The sequence below is a fragment of the Excalfactoria chinensis genome, chromosome 4 (assembly GCF_039878825.1).
Source record: "Excalfactoria chinensis isolate bCotChi1 chromosome 4, bCotChi1.hap2, whole genome shotgun sequence".
Classification (NCBI taxonomy): domain Eukaryota; kingdom Metazoa; phylum Chordata; class Aves; order Galliformes; family Phasianidae; genus Excalfactoria; species Excalfactoria chinensis.
In genome coordinates, this window is record NC_092828.1 from 84,525,941 (window position 1) to 84,538,389 (window position 12,449).

The 12,449-nt window shown below is 38.9% G+C and overlaps 1 protein-coding gene across 1 annotated transcript; it reads left to right on the forward strand.

Annotated features, from left to right (window-relative positions):
- Positions 1-600: 600 nt before the first annotated feature.
- Positions 601-10,665, forward strand: HTATSF1 (HIV-1 Tat specific factor 1). The gene is made up of 9 exons (XM_072333995.1): positions 601-973; positions 3,882-4,086; positions 4,438-4,485; positions 5,045-5,199; positions 6,280-6,443; positions 8,075-8,174; positions 8,658-8,747; positions 9,257-9,394; positions 9,754-10,665. The coding sequence occupies exons 1-9, from the start codon at positions 803-805 to the stop codon at positions 10,036-10,038; spliced, it is 1,356 nt and encodes a 451-aa protein (XP_072190096.1). The 5' UTR covers positions 601-802; the 3' UTR covers positions 10,039-10,665.
- Positions 10,666-12,449: the final 1,784 nt, after the last annotated feature.

A 12,449-nucleotide genomic window follows, 5' to 3' on the forward strand; every position in this document is an offset into this window, starting at 1 on the left:
TTACCACCTAAGAGTGGAAACAGAATGAGTGGGCATCAGAGCTCAGCAGCTGACTCACTGATGATTTTCCTCCCAAACATCCATACAGGCTGCTCTGATCTTACAGGTGTCAGCAACATACAAAGGACAGCAATCTGACCGGCATTTAGATACGTTTTATTTCTCAAGCAAGCACAGCTTACAACGAGCCTCCCGTGCACCCCACTAAAATGACCTACGTCAGAGCTAATACAAACGCCTCTCAGGCTGTCAGATCATAAGCCATCACACAGCCGTTTCTCATGACTGTCGGAATAGCCAAGAGGAAATTCTTGAAGCATGAAAGAAGACATTAACTAGGGTGGTTACAGCAGCCCTCACACCGCGCAGCCCTCACACCCCACCGCCACCTGAGGCGCCATATCCGCCATCCCCGCCCCGCCCCCAACACACGCAAGCCCCACCTCTTCCGCTCGCGCCCGCCGCTCCGAGCTGAGTGAGACCACGCTGACTTCCCATTGGCTCCGCTCATCTCCACGTGACCTACCAACCCAGCGTCTCATTGGCTGAGATGAAGGAAGCGCGGGTTGGGGGCTACCTCCGCTTCTGCGCGCTGTAAGGTGCGGGGGTCGGTCACCGGCGGCGCGGGACCGAGTGTGCCGTGTGCGCGTCCCCGCGGGTCCGTGCGCGCTCCTGGCCCCGCCGCTCTGAGGGGCGGGACGAGCGGTACCTCGGCGGGCAGCGCGGGCGAGTAGGCCCGAGCGTGTAGGCCCGGAGCGGCCGTCTGCTTTCCCTCTCAGCGCCGAGGCCCGCCGACCGGGCCATGATGAGCGGGGAGGACGGCAACGAGGAATTCTACCGGCAGCTGCAGCTCCAGCAGCAGTACGAGACCGAGCGCGGCGGGGAGGGCGAGGCTGACCCCTTCACCTACGTGGATCCGGCCGATGGAGCCGCCTACGAGTGGGATCGGGAGAAGAAGGCCTGGTTCCCCAAGGTGAGTGCATCCTTTTTCTCTATTATTATCTGGAAAACACGCAAGTGTAAAGATTTCTTCCCTTTCCTGAGACTTGCACTTGAAAATTAGGCATATTTGAGCACAGAGATTGTGAACAGACCAGCACCATCAAAGCTTTCATTATTTTTTCCAAATATTCACGCTATTTGATGTCAGTTTAACGTGGTGAGCCAATCTACTGACCTGCAGGCAGAATGCTGCTGTTACTCCGTGACAGTGAGAGGTAACCACTTCCAGGCATCAAACTGCTTTATAATGTGAATTTGGTGAATCTGCTGTGCAGGTTTGTGTTTGTGACCATGAATCTGTGAATCTAAGAACGAAACCAGTTATGTGATGCTTGTGTGTTTATCAACTTAGCAGTGTATCCATGCTACGCATAGCTCACCAAGGCCTAAAGCCACATGAAGAAACCAGGCTGCCAAAGTGGAGCAGCAGAGAAGTGGGTATCCCTGGCTCCTTGGTGAGGGATGCATCCCATAAGCACAGTGCATTCTGAAAGGGCTCTCCCCTCACTCCTGTTTCTTTCCCTCTTTCTTCATATATTTATCTTCTTTTCTTAGAAGCATTGATCTTTCCTCAAATGAGTTCCTTATCTCGTGTTCGATCGAGTAGTTGATTGTTTTTTAAGAAGCTTGATAGAGCTGGAGGCTGTGAATATTTCACTTGAGCTACTGCTATCTTGAATTAAGGGCTGTACCAGGTTCTGATGTGAGGAATAGCCTATGAGGTCCTTCTCTCAAGTTTGGAGAAACGATGTAAGAACAGAAATAAATATCATGAATCATTAATAAATATGATTCACGGTCAAAGTTAATAAATAATCATAGTGCAGCACTGTGTTATAGGTAGGTCAGCGAGCTAGGTATTATCATATCTCAGGTTACTTTGTTTGGCTAATGGTCTATAGGCTGGCATAGTGAGCACTTCTCCACTTTGGGGACTTCACTGCTGTATGTTTCAAAGCAGTGTATGGAGTTTTTATTAGCTGAAAGAGTTCGTCAGAAAAAAAATAGGAAAGATGCAATTGCTTCTGTTATCTACTGATTGTTCTTTCAGTGGTGCCGTATCAGTAGGTACCACCTTTTGATTGATCTTCAGAGACAGCACAAAGTTACGTATTGAATTCATCGGCTATCTGTGCTTGTTATGAAAAAACACACGTGGAATGTTTTCTGTAAGCCTAAAGTATCTGTTCTTCATTTGGATAATTAATTCCTTTCCACTTCAGTGTAATTAGTGGTTAATTATATGGTAGCATGTCCTGTAGTATTGTGTTTCTTTTCCTATAAGCTTAAGTGCCCCAAACTGTAGAACAGTGGGCATAGAAGTAGAACTGATCTCTTATTCATGCTGTTTGCCACCAGAACCAGGTTGAAGCCCTGAACCTGTATAGAATCATAGAATCACCAGGATTGGAAAAGAGCTCTGAGGTCATCCCATCCAACCATCCACCAACATCTCCCCACTAAACCACGTCCCTTAGTACAACATCTAAATACTTCTTGAACATGTTTCGATGTTGTACTTAATTTGTTTATGCTTGCAAGAAGATATTTCAAAGTGATATCGTTGTAATGGTGTAAGTAGTAGTATGACCCCATGTAATGTAAGAAAGATCTTTGATATTGACTGCTAAAACATGACAGTCTGGTGCGCAGTAGGTCATATACTAATAATAAATGTAGCTTTACGTAAGAATGTGGGTCCCCTAAAACTGGAAATGGTATTGCTAGATAGAAGTGGCTCACTGTTGGAGGTTTTATCACTAGCTTCTCACTAGGTTCTCTGGTGGAAACGAATAATGCTATTCACCAAAAGACAGCCTTTTTAATTCTCTGGATTTCACCAAGTGCTCAACTAAGAGTGCTCAGGTTGCATTTGACACAAGCAATCTTTATTTGAATGCATCTTTTTTTTTTCCTTGTCCTCTAAAGATCATTGTACGCCTTGTTATTGACACTGTGTTATGCCGTGCTGTAAAAGCAGCCGCTTGTGATCGTAGCAGAGGTGTGCTGCCAGTGCAGGAGCTGTGTCACGCTATGCTTCTAAGCAATGTGGAGCTCCACAGCATCTTGCATTATTCATGGCAAGCCTGTTGTTGTCAACTGAGTGTATTTTTGTCAAAAATAGAGGTTTGAAACATTAAACTTCAAATCACTGCAAGGTATGGAATGCATTATCACTGCTGACACTTGCTGCTGTCCATTGCGTCGCTCTTACAGTAGCTTGTTGGAATGGAGTTTTGTTCCGTTTGAATACAGATGAAGCAAGTGCAGTACAAATCTTATTTGTTACCAAGTAGAATCTTTTTCTAGAAAAAAAGTGAGCTAATTATTCGTCTGTTAGCAAGAACATGAAGTAGAATATGAAGCCTGATAAACAGTGTGTCAGTGTACAACTCTGTTCAAGTGCAATATTTATTGCCTGTCAACACAAATATATTTCATCGCTGTAAACGTTTCTGTGAAAAAACAGATGCCTACAAATGTCGGTCATTCATCATCTTTGGGTAAGCTGTTGGCTTACTGTCAGTGTCACTTTATCTCTTCAGTGTGGTAAGGACTGCTTGCTTTCTGTCCTTGAAGCAGTGCCAGTTTAAGCTGAAAGCAGAAAGGTTTGCTTGAAAAAGGTAGGACTTGCAAAATTGTTTAAGGACTTTGTGCTGTGTGGCATTAAAACCATGACAGAATGGAGCTGAGGAAATACCTGAACTCGTAGTTCTTGCTGTCCGTGTGGCTTTTTACAAAGTTGATTTGTTATTTTCTGCAGTGCTGGGTTGAAAAATGACCACGATTAAGCAGATAATTTCCAACACTTCTGCACTTTCAAACCTTAATTTGTACTCCTTAGAATTTTTGGTTTTAATTTTCTCATTTCATTTCAGATAACAGAAGATTTCCTGGCAACGTATCACGCTAACTATGGCTTCAATGCAGACGAAACGGATAGTTCATCTGCTTCTGGAACAGCATCTGAAAATAAGTTACCACTAAGTTCTAAGACAGCAGAAACACAACCGTCAGCAAATGAGAAAGGACCAAAACAAACAGATCCCAAACAAAAAACAGAAAAGCGGAAATTAGAGCCAGGTAAGTGATGAGGAATTTCTGTCTATGTAGGCTTCAACATGGCACAGTACAAAGTGGAAACTGTCCTGTGTTCAGTATTGCCATGAAGAGCAAATGTATCTGTTATTCTGAAGTTTTTCAAAGTGATTTCAAACAAGTATGGTACTTCATAGGTATCTCTCTTAAGACTGTATACAAGGTGAGAAAAAAGAAAATTCAGGTATGTTTGGGGCTTCTCCTGTGGATAAACAAAAACCTTTTAGAAATCTAAGGGAACGTGAACATCAGAAATAATCTTACTGTGTGATTCCATGTTTAATGTATTGGTGTGACTGAATTCAAACTGTGTTTTGTTTTATTTTATTTTTTTAGGATGGTTTCATGTTGAAGAAGACAGAAACACGAATGTTTATGTGACTGGTAAGTAATACCACATTTAGGTGAAAGTTGTGTTTGTCTCGCTGACTTCTAATATAAGCCTGCCATTTGCAATTGCTTAACCTTGTTTCTGACTTCATAATATCTGTGTGACCTTTTCAATTGCGTACGTTGGAAAGTAATCTAAGTGGCATCTTCCATGCTTTTATCTTTTAAATGTGATATTCTGTGGGGTGTAGCAGCCAGGTCCGTAAACTGTCCTGCTTTCTTCCATTTATTTAGTTTTTATTGTTCTTAGTAAGAAAAACAAGTCCAAATTCACAAGGAATAGGATAAAGAGAACACACTAGAGATTAGGGAACACATAAATGTCACTATATGCTAAATTTATTCAGAAATACAAATGTCAGTGGGATAATGCTTCTAAAGAAATAGCAAAAATAGTGGTTCCAAAGGCAGTGATTTATTATTTTGTATGTAAAATTTTGCCAAGTTTCCTGTTTTTCATTTAAAGAAACGCTGTTTTTTCTTCTCTCACGTGATTTAAAAAATAAAAAGTTGATTGAAATGTACTCGATCTTTGTTTTATTGTACCTGGCAGGTTTACCACCAGACATTACAAAAGATGAATTTGTTCAAGTCATGTCCAAAGGTGGTATCATTATGCGAGATCCTCAGACAGAAGAGCACAAAATCAAACTTTACAAAGATAAAGAAGGAAATCTCAAAGGAGACGGCCTCTGCTGCTATCTAAAGGTCAGTGGTGTGCTGAAATGCAGCATTCCTTCCTGCTGAAAATACTTGTGGCCACAGTTTCGCAATCGATTTTGAAAGATTCTTGAAGTATCTGAAGTATAACATAGAACATAAATGTCTGTTTTAAACTGATATATGGGATAGTTCTGGAATCGCTGGCTGCGTGCCTCGTTTGTTTTCCACTTATCCAGCTCCCTAATGAAAATGTCCATTAATATCTGAACATATTCAGAAGTATTCCCATCTTAGGTGTCAGTGATTATGATGTGAAACAGGGAACCTCTTCATGTTTTGCTAGAAAAATTTGCTTCTGTGTGGCCGAGAGCACAAACTAGGAGATGGAAAGGAATACAGTATAGCTGTGTATTTACAGGCTTCAGCTGAGAACTGTTGTAAGTTCAGACCTTCATTTCAGAACTGTTCTTGTTCCCTATATTAATCTATAAAAGTTTGGGTTGCAGTAGTATTTCCTTCATGTGCTTCAGCTGTGGGTCATTTGAGAAGTTAGTGTATGCCACTACAGTCTGCTTTAACTCTGCAAGAAGCACCAGGTAGTACTAAGCAGCTGCCTTGTAATCTGCATGCTAGCTTTATGGTTTAGTAGTTAGAGCTGCTTAATGCACAAGTATAAATATGGTGTCTATTCTGAAGAACTTCTAGGAAAACGTTTTAAGTGACTGAACAGCCTAAATGCCAGCTGTTCTCGGACAAGTGATGCAATATATACAGAAAGTCAAGCACCTCTTTGTTGTATTTTCTTGCTTCTGTCAGTTTGTTGAGAGTAGTTTTAATGACATTTAATTGCACTATAAGCAATTGGTTTTTGGAGCATTAATCTGCTATAACAGTAGTGAAGAAGAACTTGATTTACTTTGATTTAAAAACCACTGCCAGTTGTGCATATTTCAGTGATGGCTTTTTTAGTTAAGACTAAAGAAGAGATTTATCATTATGGCTTTCAGTATCAAGGAACTGATTCTTAGCACAGCATTCTTAATTGCATCTTGCTGGATTAATTGCCTTTGCAGTGTGTTGTGTGTTTTTTTTTTAAACTTGTGCTCTATTTCTGTTTTCACATAGAGAGAATCAGTTCAACTTGCTCTGAGGCTTCTGGATGAGGCAGAAATCAGAGGCTATAAATTGCATGTTGAAGTTGCAAAGTTTCAACTCAAGGGGGAGTACGATGCAAGCAAGAAAAAGAAGAAATGTAAAGACTACAAGAAGAAATTGTCTCAACAGCAGAAGTTTGTATTTTTTCTTTCTTTCTCTAAAATATTGCTTGAATTCGTAGTGCTATTGAAGTGTTGCTTTTTTCAGTTTAAATGCTAATTTAATGCACAGAAGTTCACCTGACAGCGAAGCACTGTTAATAACATATATTTGAAGGGAAGGAGCTTCTATGTTAATTGTTGACATAATAAGCTTCATGATCACCGACTTAAAACAATACCTAGGCAGTCAAGTTTCCTTCAGTTACACAAGAAAATATTACATCTCAGGGGAATTAAGACTTTTTTCTTTTCCCCCAGAGTGTGAGAGTGGGTGAGTTCTGTGGTCCTAAGCTTACTTCAGAAGGTAATAGTTCTGTGTACATATACTGTTGGTACGGTACTTTACTCACTGCAAAGGGTGAGAGATTCTAGCTTTCTTAGCAGCAAGTGTTGAAATATCTCCGTAGATTCCCACAGCTTTATGGTATGTGCCATTTTGCATTTTTTTAACTGTACATGGATGCATTGGTTTTATCTTTTAGTAATTGTCTGCATTTTGAAAGAAGGTGAGAATTAAAAAGAAGAAAAAAGTTTTGCTTGCATAAGATCCTTATTTTAATGTAAGCAGCATTCCACTAAACATTTTAAATGGCAATACCAGTATACATTATCATAGTTAATGTGAGCAAAGTCCCCTTGGCATCTTAGCAGTTAAGAGTACAAGTAGTCAGAAATGTTTGTGCCTCAGATACAACAGCAGCTCTTGTTTTAAGACGTCTCCAGTGTTGAGAGGGGAGAACTATGAAAACAGCGTTTGGCAGCAATTTGGATGAATGAACAATTTGGGTTCTTTAGTCATTTGGTTGTTTTGATTCTATCTTACACAAACTGACTCCAGACGACGTTCCTTTTGGGTTGAAGAACGTCATTTACTTTCAAAACAACTTTCTTTGGAAATCCAAGTTTTCTTCAGCTCATGTAGCAATAGGAGGAATTTAAAGATTTATTTTTTTTTCCCTTAAATATAAGATTTTGAGATTTAGAATTACAAATAAATCTTTTTTTCTTTCTTTGGTGGTATAATATTAATATATATAAATTCTTGAAGAAAAGCCTATTTTTATTAGAAAGCAAAGTCAGAAAAGATACACAGACCTATCAGTGCAATTCAGGGTCATGGTCTCTGTAAACTGAGGAACAAAATACATTTCAAAGCAATCTCTTTGTAAGACCCAAGGAATTCTTGCGTGTTTGTATAAATATGAGCACTAAAATTTTACCAAGGGGAAAAGTGAATTTCCTTTCCACAAACTAAGTCTCCTGTTAGAAAAGATATTGATGTTTTTATTGGTGATAAGTGGTTTTTGGATCTGAGTTGATATGAAGGAGGAATTAAATATTAAGGTTTAAATCTTTTTCTTAGAGTAACTCGTATCTCTGTGAGTGTTTAAGTACCTTAAAACCTCAACTGCTTTGTAGGAGAAGTAGTAAAATCGGATTTTTAATTGCATTTCTTTAAGAAGAATAATTTAATTCTGTCAAAATAAATGTTGTTCGTGATGTATTGTAAGAAATGCCAAATTAATGGTTTTTTTTCAACAAATACTTGTAGAAACTGAAGAGAGCCGCAACAATATCTTCTTACTGTTGCTTCATTTCATTAGACAGCTGGATTGGAGGCCTGAGAAGAAAGATGGCGCAGCTCGAATGCGACATGAACGCATCGTTATTATCAGGAATATGTTTCACCCAAAGGACTTTGAGGTACCAAGATGCAATTTGCTCCTGTAGATTTTGCTATTATAGTTAATGCTGAACTTCATGCCATAATTTTTCTAAGTAAATGATAAACAAATGAAACTTACCACTTGGGCAGGATTCTGCTTGTTACAATCATCTGCTTAAAAATCATGGATCTATTTCCAAAAAGCCAAACGCAGAGATGTTGATAAGAATAAGTTTTGCAAATCAGCCTTTTTCACAATGTGTATCCTGCCAGTATTTCTTTCTGGGCTTGAAATAAGAGTCCACAGTAATTATGCAAAGAGTGAAGAAGCCAGCACAAAATAACCATATTAATAATCTTACTTTGAATAGCTGTACTCAAACGAGGGCTGCGAACTCATAGTGGCTTTGAAAATACAGCTTAACACTTGATTTATGAACATGCAATAGACTGATAGATAATTCTGTTGGCGGTTAAGCAAAAGTTGCTTTAATTAATCCATGTTAAATTGATCATTGCAGGAGGATCCCTTAGTGCTAAATGAGATCAGGGAAGATCTACGGACAGAATGTGAAAAGTTTGGTCAAGTAAAGAAGGTTCTCATATTTGATGTAGGTATTTCTACATGGCTGTGTTGTCAGAATTGATGTATTGTGTAAACATACAAAGTACATAAGATTATTTCAGTATGCGTGAAGCATCGTCATGTTTTCATGGATTTATTTCACAAAAAGTTGACCTCATCTTTCAATATTAGCTGTTTTGGAAATGAATTTGTGAACACTTCTCTGTCCACTGATTAAAATAGACAGTCTGGCTTTTCCTGATAACTTGGATACGTGCCACAAGTTTGAAAGTTTATAAATAAATTCCCTTATAGCTAAACTAGCTGCAACCTTTGTTTTCTATGTTCAAAGGTTCTGCTCTGTGCAATAAAAAAAAGTAAAGAGTCTTAAGCAGTAGAACAAAATGTGTAAATTTGCAACTTGTTTTGAAAGACAAGATGATGTATGTTCAGGATGGAACTATATCCTAAGTGATTTTGTAAGGCAAGCTAAAAGATGATAGAATAGATACACTATATTTAGAGTAGTATTAAATAAAGCTTTTCTCATTACAGCGGCACCCTGACGGCGTAGCTTCTGTGTCATTTAAGGAAGCGACAGAAGCTGATCTGTGCAAACTAACTCTGAATGGAAGGTGGTTTGGTGGCCGTCAGCTCAGTGCTGAAACGTGGGATGGTGTAACAGATTATCAGGTAGGCTTTCACAGTTCTATTTCATAACATTCTGTATCTATTAATTTGAGCAAATGCTGGTTGTCCCCCCTCCACACCCCTCCCTTGTCCCATCTTGCTTCTGCACAAAAACTGCTACGTCCTTAAATATCTAATTAGAAAAAAAAATGTAAAGGACCTGTTTGTTCTTAAAAAATCTGTGTTAGAGATGTAAACGTAGAGGATTATTCACTGGATGTACAGGTAATTAGCTCATGGATCCTACAGGAGACATCTTGAGATGTTACTGTGATATAAAGCTCACATAACTTTCTCTGTATAAATGTTTTCACCTTACACGTGTAACTGCAGAGTGAGATGTATAAACATGTCTTTGATAGGTGGAGGAGACTGCAAGAGAAAGGGAAGAACGGCTGAAGGTGTGGGGATCGTTTTTAGAGGATCCTGATGCGAAGGAGCAGCAAACTACATCTGATTCAGATTCCACAACGAGTAGCATTAAAATCCCTGAAAGCAGCCAACCTTCAAAAGTTAATGACACGTCCAAGGAGGATGTAAATGATGAAGGCCATAAGAAGGAGAATAATGGTGAGGGCATTAATGAAGATGGTGCTCCATCCACAGACAGCAGCCTTGCAGGCAGTGATGCTGAAGCAGATACATAACGTTTCCATTGCTTTATGAAAGCATGGATTTTAGGCTGATGTTTGAGTTTATCCCTTTCTTTCAGGGTTACTGCAGACAACATTCATGTGAATATATGCATTATTAGAAACGTCATCAACTGTGTGCTTTAAATTTTCATTAAAAGCAGTGTTTAATGAGGTTCTAAAAGTTTGTATTAATTGGCTGTTCAGTTAAAGTAACTCAAGTTGCCAAGAATAACAGCAAACTCATCAGGCTTCTTTTGTTCTATCTATGCTTATCAATGTTTCATTATAAGTGTGAAATATGTTCTAACCCTTAAGTTCATGTAACTATATGTAACTTAAAAAATGCAAAGCTATTGCAAGTTTTGTGGATTTTGTCATTATTTTCCTTGGAACTTGGTATCTTATCCTTAGAATTATTCCCATCCTGAGTGCTTCTCATTATTTTATGGAGTGGATGCTGTGATAAGCGCAGGGTGAATGCATCAGATATGTCGTTAAACATTGAGAAGCAAATAATAGATGGGTATTGACTTGCAAACTTGAAGTGGAAAACAAACAATTTCTATTGCAGTGGAGAGCAAACTGAGTGAAGATAGGCGACTGAATCACAGCGTTCAATAAATTATTCTTTTTCCCTTGTTTAGATCTTTGATGCTTAGATTTTCTTTAGGGGCTGGAATTCAAGAGACTAGGAATGCACAAGCACACACATTCTAGACTATAATGAAGCAAAACTGATTTTAAACTCCCGTGGGCTATATGCACTGGATAGGCTTTTTTTTGTTGTTGATGTTTTAATATTAGAGGAAGGGTTTTCTTTTAACTCTGTTAGAATGATTTCTCTTCAGCATTTTGGTTTAGCCTTCAGTTGCCCTTTAAAGGCTGGTGGGGAGAGCTCTATTTCATAAAACCTGAAGGCATTTGGCAACTTGAACTCCAATTGGTTATGTACATGTTAGACTACTTGAACACATGCTTTCAAATACAATGCTGGCTCTATTAGAAATATTTCCCAAAACAAAGATTTAGACCTTCTGTCTTTAGATACCTTAATAAGCAGTAAGCTTTAAAAATAACCTTGGGGGAGCCATTTTGACCACGATCAGTTTTCATTTTGAAATCTCATTATTTTGATTCCTAAGAATACGAGCATACAGATTCAGTCACTAAACGCTTAAAATAATGGTGCTAAATTCATAGCACGTTGTTCATATGGATAGCTGCTAGTGCACATTTGTAAGGAGGCTCTTTAATCTGCACATTTTTTAATTCATATTGGATTGTGAGGAAACCATAGATATTAATTGTAGGTGTGTTTCCATCCTGAAGTATTCAGAATACTCTGAAAGTTGGTATTTTCAAACTGTGCTCTGAGATTGCCATTTCTTTATGGTACCCTGAGGTTTCTAAGTGTAACCAGTATGTGTGGGTAGTTAGAGCAGCCAAGCCATCTAACGTTTAACACTTGTCATTGTGACTACACGATATCCTTTTGTGACCAAATACCTGTTATTTGAACAAGTATGATGGTTTGAGTTCCAGGTTTAAAAACCCAGAAGCATGCCAAGTTGGCATGACAGACTTCCAGTTCTAATGAGATGGGTGGTAAAGCAGAACTCTTAAACACTTGTTGTCTAAGTAAGGCCACTTTCTCATATTCACAAACACGTGTGAATGATGGATTTAAACAAAAAAAAAACAAACCCGTTTGGGCAGTTCAGGGAATCTGAAATACTGCCTGGTTTGCTGCTACCCCTTGGTGGCATATTCACGTTACATCTCTGCGTTGTATTGGTTCTGCCTGGGATTTTGGTTGGTAGCACTGCAGACCTCTGAGGGTTTAGAGCTTTGTCACAAGAAGAGTGTAATTAAACGTAGTGAGTGTTGCTTTCAGTGCTCTTTTTTATCCTCCAGCTTCTAAGCTTCTCTAGCATTAGATTTGTTAGGCTGTTGTGTTTTGTTTACTTTCTTAAGAGCCTGTTCATACAACACTCTAGACAGTGAAATCACCTGTTCTACAACAGGATTGCAGTTGACATAGGGAAACTCTTGTCAAATGTATAAATATTGTACAGTTCTATGAAGCCTTCTCATCAAATGTAAAAAAAAAACAAACTAAGGGTAGTGTTAGTGTTTGAGAAAAGGTCTTGGAAAATAAAGAAACATTACTTGTGCAGTAACCTTCCTCTCTCCAATAGATATTCGAACTTGATTGGCTTGTTTGAGAAGTCCAACGTGATGTTATTTGCTTCCTGTTTTTCTCTAGACTTCATACTGAAGTAGAGCACTGACAAAGACTGGGACTGAATGCTTTACTGGCTTTCCTATAAAGTAGGATTCTTAAGAAAATAAAAGCTGTTTTTCCATGAAAATGCGTTCTGAAGTGACATTACACTCAACCTGGTAATTTGGCTTTTTTTGCC

Coding starts and splice junctions, on each gene's coding strand:
- HTATSF1 (XM_072333995.1), top strand. CDS start 803: ATGATGAGCGGGGAGGACGGCAACGAGGAATTCTACCGGCAGCTGCAG. Junction 974..3,881: donor AGAAGGCCTGGTTCCCCAAG/GTGAGTGCATCC, acceptor ATTTCATTTCAG/ATAACAGAAGATTTCCTGGC. Junction 8,175..8,657: donor TTCACCCAAAGGACTTTGAG/GTACCAAGATGC, acceptor TGATCATTGCAG/GAGGATCCCTTAGTGCTAAA.